This window comes from Rousettus aegyptiacus, unplaced genomic scaffold (assembly GCF_014176215.1).
Source record: "Rousettus aegyptiacus isolate mRouAeg1 unplaced genomic scaffold, mRouAeg1.p scaffold_m13_p_3, whole genome shotgun sequence".
Classification (NCBI taxonomy): Eukaryota; Metazoa; Chordata; class Mammalia; order Chiroptera; family Pteropodidae; genus Rousettus; species Rousettus aegyptiacus.
The window spans coordinates 9943087-9957300 of record NW_023416306.1 but is presented as its reverse complement, the minus strand read 5'-3'; the positions used below and the strand labels follow the sequence as shown (position 1 = coordinate 9957300).

The 14214-nt window shown below is 41.6% G+C and overlaps 1 protein-coding gene across 2 annotated transcripts; it reads right to left on the bottom strand.

Moving 5' to 3' along the window:
- Window positions 1-301: 301 nt before the first annotated feature.
- PDCL (phosducin like) lies at window positions 302-8260 on the bottom strand. Of its 2 annotated transcripts, none has more exons than XM_016137459.2 (4): window positions 8106-8260; window positions 6469-6645; window positions 4175-4356; window positions 302-2280 (listed from the first exon to the last, which is right to left on the bottom strand). In XM_016137459.2, exons 2-4 carry the CDS (start codon window positions 6638-6640, stop codon window positions 1729-1731), a joined length of 906 nt encoding a protein of 301 aa, XP_015992945.1. In that variant the 5' UTR covers window positions 6641-6645; window positions 8106-8260; the 3' UTR covers window positions 302-1728. The 2 variants fall into 2 exon arrangements, with proteins under 2 accessions (XP_015992945.1, XP_036073714.1); XM_036217821.1 differs by lacking the exon at window positions 8106-8260 and adding an exon at window positions 7330-7820.
- Between the last annotated feature and the right edge of the window lie 5954 nt (window positions 8261-14214).

The window sequence follows — 14214 nt, the reverse complement described above, 5'->3', positions numbered from 1 at the left end:
AAAGCCAAGATTCTGTAAGAGCATAATATATTTTCATTTCCAATAAGAACAAAAGATGGCTTGTAGAAGCTATTTTTAAATGTTCCTGTCCATTACCCAGTGATTCCTCTTCCAGAATGATCCCAAATACAGCCTAAAATACAGATGCAAAGTGTTTTATTTATTTAAATTTTTATAACAAGTCAAAGTATTTACAATATAATAAAACAGAACACATAACTAAATTTAGTAATCTCTCAATGTTATTAAAAATATAAAAAAAAAGACTGAAAGGAAATAAACTAGAATATTGACAACTGTCTCTACTTTTAATAATTTTCTGTATTTCCACACTTTACAATGAGTTTTTTTAATCAGAAAAAAACATGGCTTTCTTTTTGATTAACTACAACAGATACTTTCAAGATCCTTCTTCAGTGAGTCAATTCCTAAACAGCCAGGAAAAGACTGTGAATTTTAAAGCCAATATTTAATTCCAGATTACATTTCCCCTGACCTTAAAATATATATTTTTTTTAAGTAAAAAAACAAGAGGAAAAAAGCAAATAGCAATCATTATTACAAACACACAGAAAGATGACTAGAAAGACACCTGTTAAAATGACAATGGAGATTATTTTTGGTTGGTAGAATGATAAGGCTTTTGAAATCTCTTTTTAGCTTAATAATTTTTATTACATTTTATTTTCTAAAATGAGTGTCTATTACTTTTATAATAAAAAGTCTGTGCTGTTTTCTTTTTAAGAGACAACCACCAAGCAAATTACAGGACATCTATTCAATGGAATATCAATAGCCATTTAAAAAATGTTGTAGAAGAGTATTTAAGAACATGAAAAAAAGTTTGCTATATTGGCTGACCATACTATAAAACAGTATGCTCAGAATGATCCCACTGTTTTTACTTAACAACAAACAAAATGTCTACATCTACAAAAAAAATCTCAGAAGGGAAGTTTTTAAAAATCTTCATTAAACAAAAAATTACCTTGTTGAATAAAAGAGACAGAGAAAGGAGTATGATTTTAAAGACCCTCCTGTAAAAAGGGCTTTCTAGCCGCAGCCAGCTCTGATTTGGAAGTCAAACTGGTCCTCTAGCATCAACAGGGCAGTCAGCATCATCCTTGCTCCTACACTAGACATCACAATGCTTGAGGGGGGCATCAACTCCAACAGCAAAGGGCACCCCACTTGATGAGGTAAACATATGCCACCTGGAACCTTAAAACAAGACTCTGGTAAAGAACAGGGTCTCGGGATGGCAGGGGGGTTTAACTGCCTTCTTAGACTATGGATCTGATTATAAGTAAATATAACGTACAATCATTTGAAGAAGGAAATGCACAATTTATGTTGCAAATAACACACCAACAACAGACCTGGCAGAGCCCTCTGAGATCATCTGAAGACAATTTCCAGGACACTGTCTTTAGGATGCCATGTAAATACTGACTGGAAAACACAACAAGGATGTCATGCTGGAGAATTTTAAGTAAACAGTCCAAAAGCCTGGTTTCCTGTTTATACGATTTTAAGTCACTTTATTGCTAGCCACAAGGTGATTCAGCATTTTGATTTAATCTAAGGATTTCTTGACTTTACGTATAATAAAAGAGACTACAAAGAATAGCTTCAAAGCCAGAAGACATGGGAAGGAACAAAAATAAACACACAGACATGCGTCTTCCAGCCCCAACAATGAGAAATCTAGGCCACTAGATTATTAGTTCAATCTATTTCCAAATCACTATCCTCACTGTGACAGGTGGCGGAGTTATGCAGAGATGTCAGCACCAAGACTTCTTTTTCTGGGAGCAAACCAAATTCCTGTAGAAAAGCTTCAAGGTCCACAGCAAAGAAATCTTCCCCCAGCTGGTCAGTGACTCGAACAAAATTGCCAATCAATTCGCCTCCCTTGTAGATGAGCAGGGCAGGAAGGGCACTGCTGGTGAACCGACTGCTGGCGCCGATAACCGAGCTCTTCACCCGGCAGAATTTGACAGCTGGGTACTCCGCAGCAAGGCAGATCATGCAACCGTGCATGGCGTCGGTCCCCGGAATGCCGTCCTCGTAGATGTGGACCATGATGAGCGTGCTTTTCTGTTCTTTATCGATCATGTCTAAAAACCCTTCTCCACTGGGGATCTCGAAAACCTGCCTGAATTGGGGCCCCCTGTGAAGCTGCTGCTGCATCTCTTCCATTCTCTGCTTCCGGTACTGCCGCAGAAACTCTTCGTCGTCCTGGTCCTCATTCATCATGGAAAACTCCTTCAGAGTCATCTGAAGGGGGACCAGCAGGGGAGCACAGGAAACACACTGAATACTTGCGATAACAGTCAACATGCACCGCATGTTTAGGCGGCCCCATGCTAAGCGCTCTACACACATCGCATCTCACTGAATTCTCATGCCAACTGCATTGGGAAGAAACTTTTATTACTCCCACTTTACTAATGAGGTTCTGAGACTTGAGATTACTTGCACAGGTTCACACAGGTAACAAGTGTTAAGTGTGGGATTGAAACGAGATTTTTTTTAAAAAGCCCAGGCTCTTAACTACTATCAATATTACTTCTCAATTCAAACGGAGCGCGCTGGATAACATCACTTCACGAGCTTTTTTATTGTTGTCAGTCCTGACAATGGGTTAATTATTTTACTCTTTTGTTTTGTTGAAAAGACAACAGGACATTAAGGAACTGTAAAAATAATACTCATAATCCCTGCCCTGAACACACACACCCTGCACAGACACATAATACGCACATGGTCACATGCTAAAATGGATTTTGCTTTTACAGCAGCAGTTGTGGGTATACCAATTAAGCTATAACTTGCTTTTATCATATATATTTCATGTTTCCAAATATTTTTTATAAAGTTATATATCAAGTGCCATATTTTGCGTAACTACTCCCCTATTTCTGGCATTCGGGCAGCTTTCTGGTCTGTTCTACTGCAGAGAGTTCAGCAGGACAAAAAGAGCCTGTCTCAAGACTGCCCATGTGATCACGTGACATGTTGCTTCATCTGGTCTCTCATCTCAATATAAGGAAGCACTGTGAGCAGTGGGCACATTTCCCTGCAGCCGGCTTAAGTTACAAGTCTCTCTTCTCCTGCCCTAGTGTAGCAGAGACAGCCCTGCTCCCGTATAAAGCCTGGCTCTGCCTAACCCCGCAAAGATTACGAGGTGAGGGCCAGGGGACCACACCAGATCAGAACTGAGGTTACTGCATCACACCCAGAACCATTCTGAATGCAGTTTTACTTATCATTCCCAATCTTCATGCTGTCTCACAGCTTTCCACTCTGCCTCTGCCTACCAAAGCAGCTCTTTTCTGAGCTGTTATGATCTTTTTTTTCTTGAGTCTAATGCCCTGAAATCATCCTTCTGATCAAGGTGAATGGCTCCTCACTTAATCCTCTTATCTGTTCCCTGATCCTGGCTGGTATTTCCAGCCAAGAGCTGCTTTGGGCCGTAGCCAAATGACCTCCTCGACATGCATCCATGGTCAGAGGGCACGGGGTGGGGGAGAGTGGGTCCTTTTGATACTGGGAAGAGTGTCAGGGACCTAGTTCCATATACTTTCCAGAGTGTCTATTTGTTTCTACTGTATTGCCTCATTAGAATAAATTCGTATAAATAGGCTTCCAGTAAAACAGAGCAGCATCATGGGCAGAGGAGAAAAACCTGGGTTAGAATTCAAGTTCCTATTAGCTTTTACTCATTGCATGACCCTAAGCAAATTCCCTACCATGTCTAAGCATCACTTTCATCATCTATAAAATATATTATCACTAACCTCAAAGGGTTACTTCTTGCCCAAGGTTAAGAGTTTAATAAAGGACAAGAAATCTCTATTTACTGAACACTTTCGATGGGCAAGGCACTAAAATGGGCAGTGGGTACACTGCCCTGTGAGGGAGGGATACTGACCTCATCTAACCAATGAAAAGCCAGATTCAGAACGGAAGAGACATCCCCAAAACATCCCCACGGTCACTAGTGGCAGAGCTGAGATTCAAACCAAAGTGTGTGTTTCAGCGATGACTCTCTTCGGCATCGCACAGCTTCTCGAGGCCAAATCAAACACCCTACACCTCTTGAATCACTAACCCCAGTTCCAGCAGCCAGGGCAGCTTCTGAGGAAAAAGCCTGGGTGCTGCGAATTACCTTCCCACTGATCTTCTCCTGGAGGTCCTTCTGTTTCTGCTGCTCCTCCTCTTCATCCAGATGGGACCTGCAGGTCATTGACAGCTTCTTGATCAGCCTTTCCATCTCCCGGCATTGCTCCTCCCTTTGCTCTGTCTCCAACTGTTTGAAGCGGCGCCAGTCATTGATCACACCTTTTGGACCTGGTTTGGGGGTGAACATGGAGGTGACCGAGAAGAATGGGTAAAGCGATGGACCAGCTCACACCTGTCTAAAGCTCGCTCCGACTGCACGGTGACACTCACACAGGGCAGCGTGGTGTACACACTGTAATGTCCACTGCGGCGTGGCTTGCAATAATTAAAGGGCCAACTACGGTCTAATATTAGGAGATGTATTAAATAATGATTCACCTACTCAAAGGGAAGTAAAGCAACTCTTAGAAAGAATGAAGTAGCTATGCTTCCTGCCATGAAAGATGTTCAAATATATTAGGTTTTTAAAAAAAGAAAGAGAGAGAACAAAATACAGGTATCATGGTATGAGCCTCTGATTTTTAGAAAGAGAACTGTATGTGTATGTATAAGTATTTACAGATATTTATATACATGCATACATTTGAATGTTCACAGAAAAAGGGTTAGAAAGACGTATACACTATTAACAGTGGTTGTCTCTAAGTGGCAGGACATGAGAGGACTGATAACAAAGAACTTTCACTTTTTTCTTTCTACACTTCTGTATGATATGAATTTTTTAACATGATGGTAGGTTGTCCTGTTATTCAAACTAACCCCACACCTACCTGCCCCATGCCATAAATGCCTGCACCTTGACATGTGATTTATAGGACCTCCTGTGGGATGGGTACATGTATCCCTAGCCCACTGATGTTGGGCTTGGCCATACGACTTTCTTTAGCCAATGGATTCTGAGCAAAAAAAATTATGAGCTATTACATGTCTCCAACAGCCCCTCTTGTTCCCTACACTTAGTCATGAAAGTAGTGTATCTTTCAGCCTCGTTCCTAGAGAGGATACATGAAGCAGAGATGCTGCTGATGCATACAGGCAGCACGTAACATGATTGAGAAATAAACCTTTGTTGTCACAAGCCAACAGATGTGAAGGTCTTTTGTTACCACCAAAAAAGATAATAAACATCTATGTAAAGAAAACTTTAAAATGCTACCAAGAAACACTAAGAAAGACCCGAATAAATGGAAAGGCAATACCGTATTCCTGACTAGGGAGACCCAACATCGCACAAAGGTGCCAATTATCTCTAAATTAATCTATATATTTAATGCAGTCCCAATGAAAATCTGTGATTGCACATAAGTGTATATGCTCTTAAAATTGCTTTGGAAAAATAAGAAAAAAAAAGTTAGAAAAGAATGACATTGCAGAGTATTGAGGAGAAACTAGCCCTGCCAGATACTGAAACATGTAACAGCATAATAATTAAAAACAGTGTGATAAAGTACAGTAAAAGACAAATCAATGAGTGAATAGATATTTAAGTATAGAAAAGATGAAATCATAAAAACACATGGGAGAGTTTTTTAAATCCTGAAGTAAAAAAAAAGGCCTTTTAGTAAGAAACAAAATTAAGAAACTATACGATAATGCTTTTAAGTACATAATAATAAAATTTTTTTGCCGGGAAAAGATAATAAAGTAAAAGAAAACAATGAATTGGTAGAAATAATTACGACTCGTACCAGAGATTAATTTCCTTAATATATAGTTCCCTAAGAAGAAAAAGACCAACCACCCAATTTAAAAATGAGCAAAGGTTACAAAAATATCTCCTAAAATTATGAAAAGAAGCTCAAAGTCACTCTTAAAAAGAGAAAATAAAACTACAATGAGTTACCATTTGTCACCCTTGGCTAAGATCAAAAGGTAAGATAACACAGTAGAAGGGCAAGTATATGGAGAGATATAGTATCTCTGGTTAAATGATAAACCAATGCCACCACAACTTCACGGCAATTTGAAATTACTAAAATGTAAAAATGCCATTTCTAGAAATTTATATTACCAATATACTCACACCTATGATTTATGTATACCAAACAACTACTAATTTGAGAAGCTGGATTCAAACCCAGGCCAGTTTGTGTTCCTTACAATGTTGCTATGCATACACATGTGTATGGTACTGCAAAATGGCTAGAAAAATGCGGTGAAATGACAGCACTAGGTTATCTCTGGAAGTGGGACTAGAATTAGAAGCAATCAGACTTCAACTGATACATATATAATAGACATTTTTTAAACCTGTTCCTAGAGCTCAGGGATTTCCAGTACCTGTGTTAACTGAGATGCCTTCGCCTGCCAACTCCGCATCTGCAGGTATTGAATTGCCAGCCAGGGTACCTCTGCCTCTGTCCTTGTCCTCGTGGTCGCTGTCCTCATCCTCACTGCTGCTGTAATAGTACTGCAGCTTTTCTCCCAGCAGCTTATCATCCAAGGTCGTCATGGTGCCTGGGAGAGGGCAATATATCAGGCTCTTCGCTGGTTTGAATAAGACGGACTTGAATCACTTATGCTGAGATCCTACTATTTACAGGACCCTAAAAGTGATTTCTTTTTCATAAGCAGGATCTCAACAAATCCATAGGATGACTCTGTGTGATAGGGTTAATCATGCTCTTTTTGCAGAAGGTAAAATTGAGGCTCAGATAAGGGAAGTATCTTTGCCAAACTTTACAGCAAATTGTGGAGCTGGAGTCAGACCCCAGAGATACCTGACTACAAAAGACGGAACGTATCAGTCACTGTCTACTGAATAAGGGATACTGTCCTAGTGCAGGGACTTGGAGAAATACACCTATTGACTGGAGGTTTTACCTACACATATGTTTAGGTTTTCCCATTGACTAAGACTGCTGTTAACGAAAAATCTGGGTAAGAATCCTCAAGAAAAACTCCAAAAGGAAGCATCAGGAGAAAGATTCTGAGTCACGAAGGCAGTCACTTGTCTCTTGCCTTCAACCCAGTCAGTACACTGAGGGTTTGGATGGATGGGCTTTGAAGCCCTACCGATCTTGGTTAAAAGAAGAGCCCATGGCTAGATTTTACTAATTTCCAAGAGTTTAAAGGACACGGTTAGAGCCAAGATTTGCATCAGAAGCAGTTGGGGCATTTGAGGAGAGAATCACAGCTTACGCCCTCACAGGTCTGCTTGCAGATCCAGGAGGGATGGTGAAAACTAGCATGAAAACTAGCACTCCTTCCACTAAGCCTGGCAATGCCATGCTTCCTTCATCAAAGACTCATCATCAGGCCTATTTCACTCCGTTACAAAGTGACTCTCTTACAGGGCAGCGAGCTCTAGAAAGCACGGATCTCCAATGCCCAGCACCAGGCCTCTGAACAATTTGCTAAGTCCATACGGAGACGGCCTGGATCGATGGAGGAATGCGGGGACCCCGGGAGTCAGGTGGACAGCGGGGTGCACAGGAGGCAGGGTTAATTGAGAGAAGAGAGCAGGTATCAGGAGGGGTAGCAGAATGAAACTTATACAGGCGTGGACGGGCCAGGGCGATGCACTGCGGGCAGAGCGCGACTGGGTGGGGTAGCGCTTAGTGAGGGCGGGGCCCGCGGAGGAGATGCCGGAGGAGGCGGGGCCAGCACGGACCCCCAGAGAGGGGTGGAGGTCGAGGGCGGGGCCAGGAGAGCAGCTCCCAGAGGAGGCGGGCCCACTGAGGGGAGGTGAGGAAGGGGCCAAAGGAGGGGCGGCGGGGAGCTGGCGGGGTGCAAGGAACTTTTGTGGGACAGGCCAATGGTGGTGGAGGCAGCGGAGGAGGCGGGGAAATCGGCGGAGACGCCGGAGGTCGAGGGGGCGCGCGGACAAAGCAGGCTCCCCCACTACCCGTATTCCACCACCTCCCACCCGTATTCCATGCCCGCCGCTCCTTCCCCGCTGAACTCAGCGCTGTTACCCGGCCTAGGTCAGTCCGGATCCCTTCGGGCTGGCAGCTCTGGGCACTTGGCAAGAAAGGGAGCGCTCTGTAGGAGGAAGAGAAGTGGGTCGGCGCCTGGAACCCTTGGCGAAGAGCCGCCGGAGTCCCGACTGCGCGGACCAATGAGACAGCCTTCCTGTGTGGACCAATGAGACAGCCTTCCTGCGGCAGGGCAGACAGACGCTGTCCAATTAGAGCAAGGCTCTGTGGGTGGCCGAGGGAGCGGCTACGGGTCCCATTTTGGGACAAAACACCTCAGCAATAGTATTACGCTCCATTCGCTTTGTTTTTTATTTACTTTGAACGAAAAGCTACTTAGTATATGCCCAGCTTTGAGCAATGAAAGAAATTCAGTTACTTTTGAAGTTTCCGAAACCGTTCCACGCGTATTCTATCACTTCTAGTAAGACAGAATCAGAGACACTGAATACTTTGCCGAAGGACGCACAGCCCTAAGATTAAAATTAGAAACACCAACAAAAATGCCAGATCTGTGGTAACTAAACGCAACGTGAAATCCTAAATTGGATCCTAGAACAGAAACAAACGTGAATGGGACAACGGAAATTTGAATAAGATCTGTTTAACAATTATAGTGTATCAGTAGTTTTGATAATTGTACTACGGTTCTATAAGATGTTAACCTTTGGGGGTTCTGGGTAAGGAGGACGGGGGAAGTCTATACTATTTTTGCGACTTTTTAAAAACCTAAAATAATTTCAAATTCTGAGTTATTATTGAGATGGCCAATACAAAACCATGAAATAACTCCTAGAGCTTAGTGTAAATTTAATCATTCAAAATATACTGAAACAATTACACTGTTTAATATCGGGTTCTCAATTTAAGGGAGTGATTCTTAAGTTGGGGTTCTAAGACCACCTGAAATTGTCTGCAAATTTGTATATGTGCATATTTTTCTGAGTCGTTGAATTAGAAACCCCATCCCCCACCACTCTCCCTCGCCATCTCCCCAAATTTAAGGACAATTCATCCTATGGTGACTTTCTATATTTTTGTTCGCATTAACAGCCGACTTGAATATGCTTGTGATCTACTTTAAGTGACAAATTAGCACCCAGCAATGGTGCCTCTGCATAGGAGAGTCTCCCTAAGTATTTGTTAAATAAATACTAGTTGAACACTTTGCTTTTAATTGTGTTTTTACTCACATCATCCTGAAGGAGGGGTCTTCTCCGCTCATTATGGTTTCTTTTTCTTTTTTCTTTTTTAATTAATTTGTTTTTATGGCAACATGGGTTAACGAAATCCAACAAGCTTCAGCTGTACACTTTAACAGCAAAACATATATATCTTTACACTGTGTTCATCTCCCATAGTTAGGTTTCTTTCTGTCACCACATATTTGACCCCCCTATACCCCGTCTACCACCCATGGTGGTTTCTTGTCCTTCAAAATTCACTTTTAAGTTTAAGGTTGCAGTCCACAAGGTCATCGGTGGGTCATCGGTACTGCCCAACAATCCTTATTCCTCCTCCAGGTCTTCTCCCACTCTCTAGGAGAAGCAATTCATATCTCTTCTCTCAGATCTTCAACACTCCTTCCCCTCTCCTAGCTCAGCTTATGACCTTGATGCCTATTTCCCCTGAAAAAAATAGAAGCAACCAAAAGAGACTTGCACTTGAGTCTACCCTCAGTATACCAACAACTCCCCCGATCTGTACCTATTAAATGACTCACTGGTGCAGTGGATCCCACTCCTCCAGCCTTTTAAAGGACTCAGCTCCTGTAGCATCTCCTCTCTCTCTCCTTTCTGCATATTCAGGCTTACTTTCGCCAGCATATTAATGTTTTCCTAGTTCTCATCTCCAAAAAAAAATCCTCTCAGATACCATTCTCCACCATTCAGATTGCTAATGAGCAAAAAAGTTTCATAACAGTGAGACCGCGGGGAATACATTGCTGGTAAGACTGTAAATGGATACAGATCTTACAGATGGCAAATGAGAAATATCAATCAATACTACAAAAACATATATCTTTAAGCAATTCCACTATAGATATATTTGCATGAATATATTATTTAGTTTTCTTAAAAAAGCCAAGTGGAGAACATTATATATGTTTCCTGTCTTTTGCATTGAAAATACAAATATCGTTTGCTTATATATGCATAAAGAAAATTATTGAAAAATATATAAGAAAAAATTACTTTGAACAGCAGCTGAAAGGAGTGGGAGACTATAATATTATATGTTAATTTTTAATCATCTGGAAGTATTACCTATTCTGTTCCAAAAATATTGATCTGTGACTTTATTTTGTAATGCCATTATCAGGTTTTAGTACCAGAGTTATATTAGTCTAATAAAACTAGTTAGAAGTTCCCTTCTCCTCCATTTTCTGAGTTTCTGTAAAAATTAGTGTTATTTTTCCCTCAAGTGTATAATAGAATTCACCTGTGAACTCATCTGGGCCCAGAGTTTCCTTTGCGGAAAGGTTTTCATAATAAATTCAATTTCTTTTGTAGGTAGAAGGCTATTGTAGGCGGCTTCTAAAATGGATCCTGTGCCAATAAATTTATTGCCTCTCAGCTCCCAATTCACGCTTCTTGCTTTTTGCAATAATGGATAGAATTCCTTTAAGTTTTTGTACTTCGCAATGAGCAAAGCTTTGCAACGAATGATAAGCTTTCTCAGGAGAGGGCACTGGAGGGGCAGTGGTCGATGGTATGGCTATAAAGAATCCAGTGGGGCTCTTCCCCAGGCATCTGGTGCAGCATATGTGTTGCCTTGAGGACCATGCGACCTCAGTCTGGCTCAGCAATAATTTTCCCATGACCCTCTCTCAACAGGGAAATCGGTGCCCTGAAGGCTCCTGCCTACATTGGCACCCAAAGGCTACCTGTCTGCTCTGGTACCAGTTCCCTCCACAGAGTCCTGTGCAGCTCACCTGTGGCCCAGAGATTTGCTTTCTACTGGCCAGCAACCAGTTCCAGCTGGGGCAACCAGCAAACTTGTCTGCTGAAGTGGGCTAAACTTCACCTTCTTCAATGAGATCTGAACCGCAGCCTTTCCAAGTTTGTCCTTCCTTAGGTACTCTCTCTAAGCCATAGGAGACCATGTGGAATTTCTTTTTACCTTAAAGTCACTCGTTTATTAGATTTGAATAATAATCATCAAATAATTTATTATTTAATGCTTAATAATTTAACAATTCTTTATATTATACATTCCCTGGATAATCCACTACATGGTTTCTTGCTCCCAACTGGAGACAAAAAGTCACTAGGTCCAGTCCGCACACAGAGAGAGGTTACATACAGGCACAGATACCAGGAGGCAGGGGCTTGGGGAGCTGTATCAGTCCTTGAGTATGAAGTGGATCTAGTGACTTGCTTCTAAGGAATAAAGAGAAAAATGATGGGATGTTGCCTCTTAGATTTGGTTATAAAAGATTGTGAGTTCTTTATAGCTCTCGCCCTTCTCTCTCCCTCTTTCTCTCCACCCCCTTCCCCACAACTTCCATCTCTTCTTAGTCCTCAGTCCCCTTCAGTCTCAGGTTCTTCTTGCTTGCTGCTCAGATGAGCCAGGCTACCATATTGATTGTGAGCTGCCCTTCAGGTGGCTCACGTGGCAAGGAACTGAGGGCAGCCTTCAGCCAACAAAAACTGAAGCCTTCATTCCGACGCTGCTGGAGGAACTGAATCCTGCCAACAATCAGGGACGTGAGCTTGGAAGCAGACCCCTCCCCAGGAGAGCTGTTGAGATGACCGCAGTGCCAGCCGGCGCCTAGACTGCAGCCTGTGGGAGACCTAAGTCATGTGCAGATTCCCTGACATACAGAAAGTGAGAGATAATAAATGTTGCTGTGTTAAGTCACTAAGTTGTGGGGTAATTCGTTATGTGACAATACATACCTAATACAAGAGTTATTTCAATTTCCTTATCTGTTTTGGCAAGTCATATTTTAAAGAAATTTGTTCATTTTCAAGTTAAGACCTTATAGTCTATTCATTTCCTTCAGAGGCAGACAAAGTACACTAATTTATGTGCTCAAAAAATATATCAGAAACAGGAAAACTTATGTTTGCACAAAAATATGTATACAGATGTTCACAGCGGCTTTATTTATAATAGCCAAAAATTCGAAACGACCCAAATGTTCTTCGATACGTGAATGTTTCAACAAAATATGGTACATCCACACCATGGTATACTGCTCGGCAAAAAAGAGGAACAAACTATTAATATATGCAACAATTTGGATGGATCTCAAGGGAATTATACTGAGTAAGAAAAGGCAACCTCAAAAGGTTACAGTCTGTATGACTTTCTTTATATAGCATTCTCAAAATGACAACATTTTGGAGACCGGATCAGTGGTTGCCAAAGGGATTAGAGATGGGAGAATAAGGTTAAGGGAGGAGAAGGATGTGAATATAAAGGGGTAGCACAAGGCATTGTGGAGGTGATGGAACAATTCTGTTACTTTTTTTTTTTTTTCAGTTCTGTTATCTTGATAGCAGTGGTGGTTCCACAAATCTAGTTGTGATAAAACTACAGAGAACTACATATACATACCCACACAGTTCTGCACACACACAGAGGACATGGGAAGCCAGTGAAATCTGAATAAGGTCTGCAGATTGTTACTAATGGCAATTTCTTATTTTTGATATTGTTATAGTTATGTGAGATGAGGCAACCATTGGGGAGTTGCCTGAAGGGTACGTGGGTCCTCATTGTATTATCTTTGCAACTTCCTGTGAATGTATAATTATTTCAGAATATAGTTTAAAGAAAAGACTTCAGTTGATCTCATCCAGTCTCGGGTAAAATACCTATTGTAAATAGCACCTCCTGTCCCATTACTCTCCATCCAATTCTAAGGTTGACTTTTGAGTAAAGACCTGAGAGAGATCTAGCCATGAAGGTATCCAATGAGTGGAGGGGAAGCCCTCTATCCTTAAAAAACAGCAAATGTAAAAGCTCTGCAGCGGGAGCATTCCTGGCGTGGCGAAGCCCTAAGCAGCCAGTGGGGTGGGGCACAGTGAGCAAACCATCAATGACAAGACTGGTTTTCACTCTTAGTGATGTGAGAAGCATTTGGAGGGGCTGAACACAGCAGTGAAACGATCGTTTTGATGGGATCACACTTGGGCTGCTGTGGTGGGATTATGATGAAAGGAGGCAAGGGCAGAAGCAGGGAGAATGGGAAGCCATCACAGTTCAGGTGAGAGAATTATGGCTTGAATCTAGGTGGTGAGAAGTGGTAAAATTCTGAATGTATTTTGAAGCTAGGGAGAACGGACAGGACTTGCTGCTGGACTAGGTGTGAGCAGTCAAGGAGGAAGTAACTGAAATGGGGAGGACTGGAGATGCTGTTTAGGGTGTGGGCAATACCAGAAGCTCAGATTCAGACATGTTAAATTTATCAGAGATCCCAAAGGAGATGCTCAGTAGACTGTCCCTATCTAGAATTACCACTCCCACCTTACAAAATCTCATCATCTGGTTGCATCATATTTATTCTGGTCGTATTACTCCTCATGATCTAAATTCACCTTTTACTTCTTGTCTACCTCTCCAAGTTTCATGAAGTTACAGAATAGTTCACTCCTATATCCCTATTGCCTAGTGCATTGACTCAAAAAATTTTTGTTGAATGAGTCTCTGAAAACTATATGGACCTGAACATTTGACAATGCGTGTTTTTAATGCCCCTGGGTGCAGACCCAAACCCATTTATTCATAATGGCAGTGGTGTCCAAACTTTTGTGTGCATTGGAAGCATCTGGAGAGCTTCGAAAGTACTGATGCCTTGGTCCCACCTCTAGAGATTGTGATTTAATCGGTCTGGAGTGTGAGCTGAGATTTTTAAAAGATCCTTAGGGGATTGTAATGTGCAGAGAAATCTGGAACCACTGCACTGTGAAGCTTTTGATTATATATATATATATAAAAAATTGTAGCCTTCACATGATAATTATTTCAAGAGCTATTAAGAATAAAGGAAATAAAATCTTCATGGAATTTCATTTAAGTTTCCTCTCCTTTGTCTAGATCAACTATCCACAGTTGTTCTTCATGATCTCAATGGTCACTCCGGGGCTTATACAACCTA

Bases quoted from the DNA above. Each gene is read 5' to 3' on its own strand.
- PDCL (XM_016137459.2), bottom strand. From the start codon at position 6,640: ATGACGACCTTGGATGATAAGCTGCTGGGAGAAAAGCTGCAGTACTAT. The intron at 4,357-6,468 runs GTACTGGAAATC...CCCCCAAACCAG, and splicing joins AGGCATCTCAGTTAACACAG to GTCCAAAAGGTGTGATCAAT. The intron at 2,281-4,174 runs GTAATTCGCAGC...GTCCCCCTTCAG, and splicing joins AGGAGAAGATCAGTGGGAAG to ATGACTCTGAAGGAGTTTTC.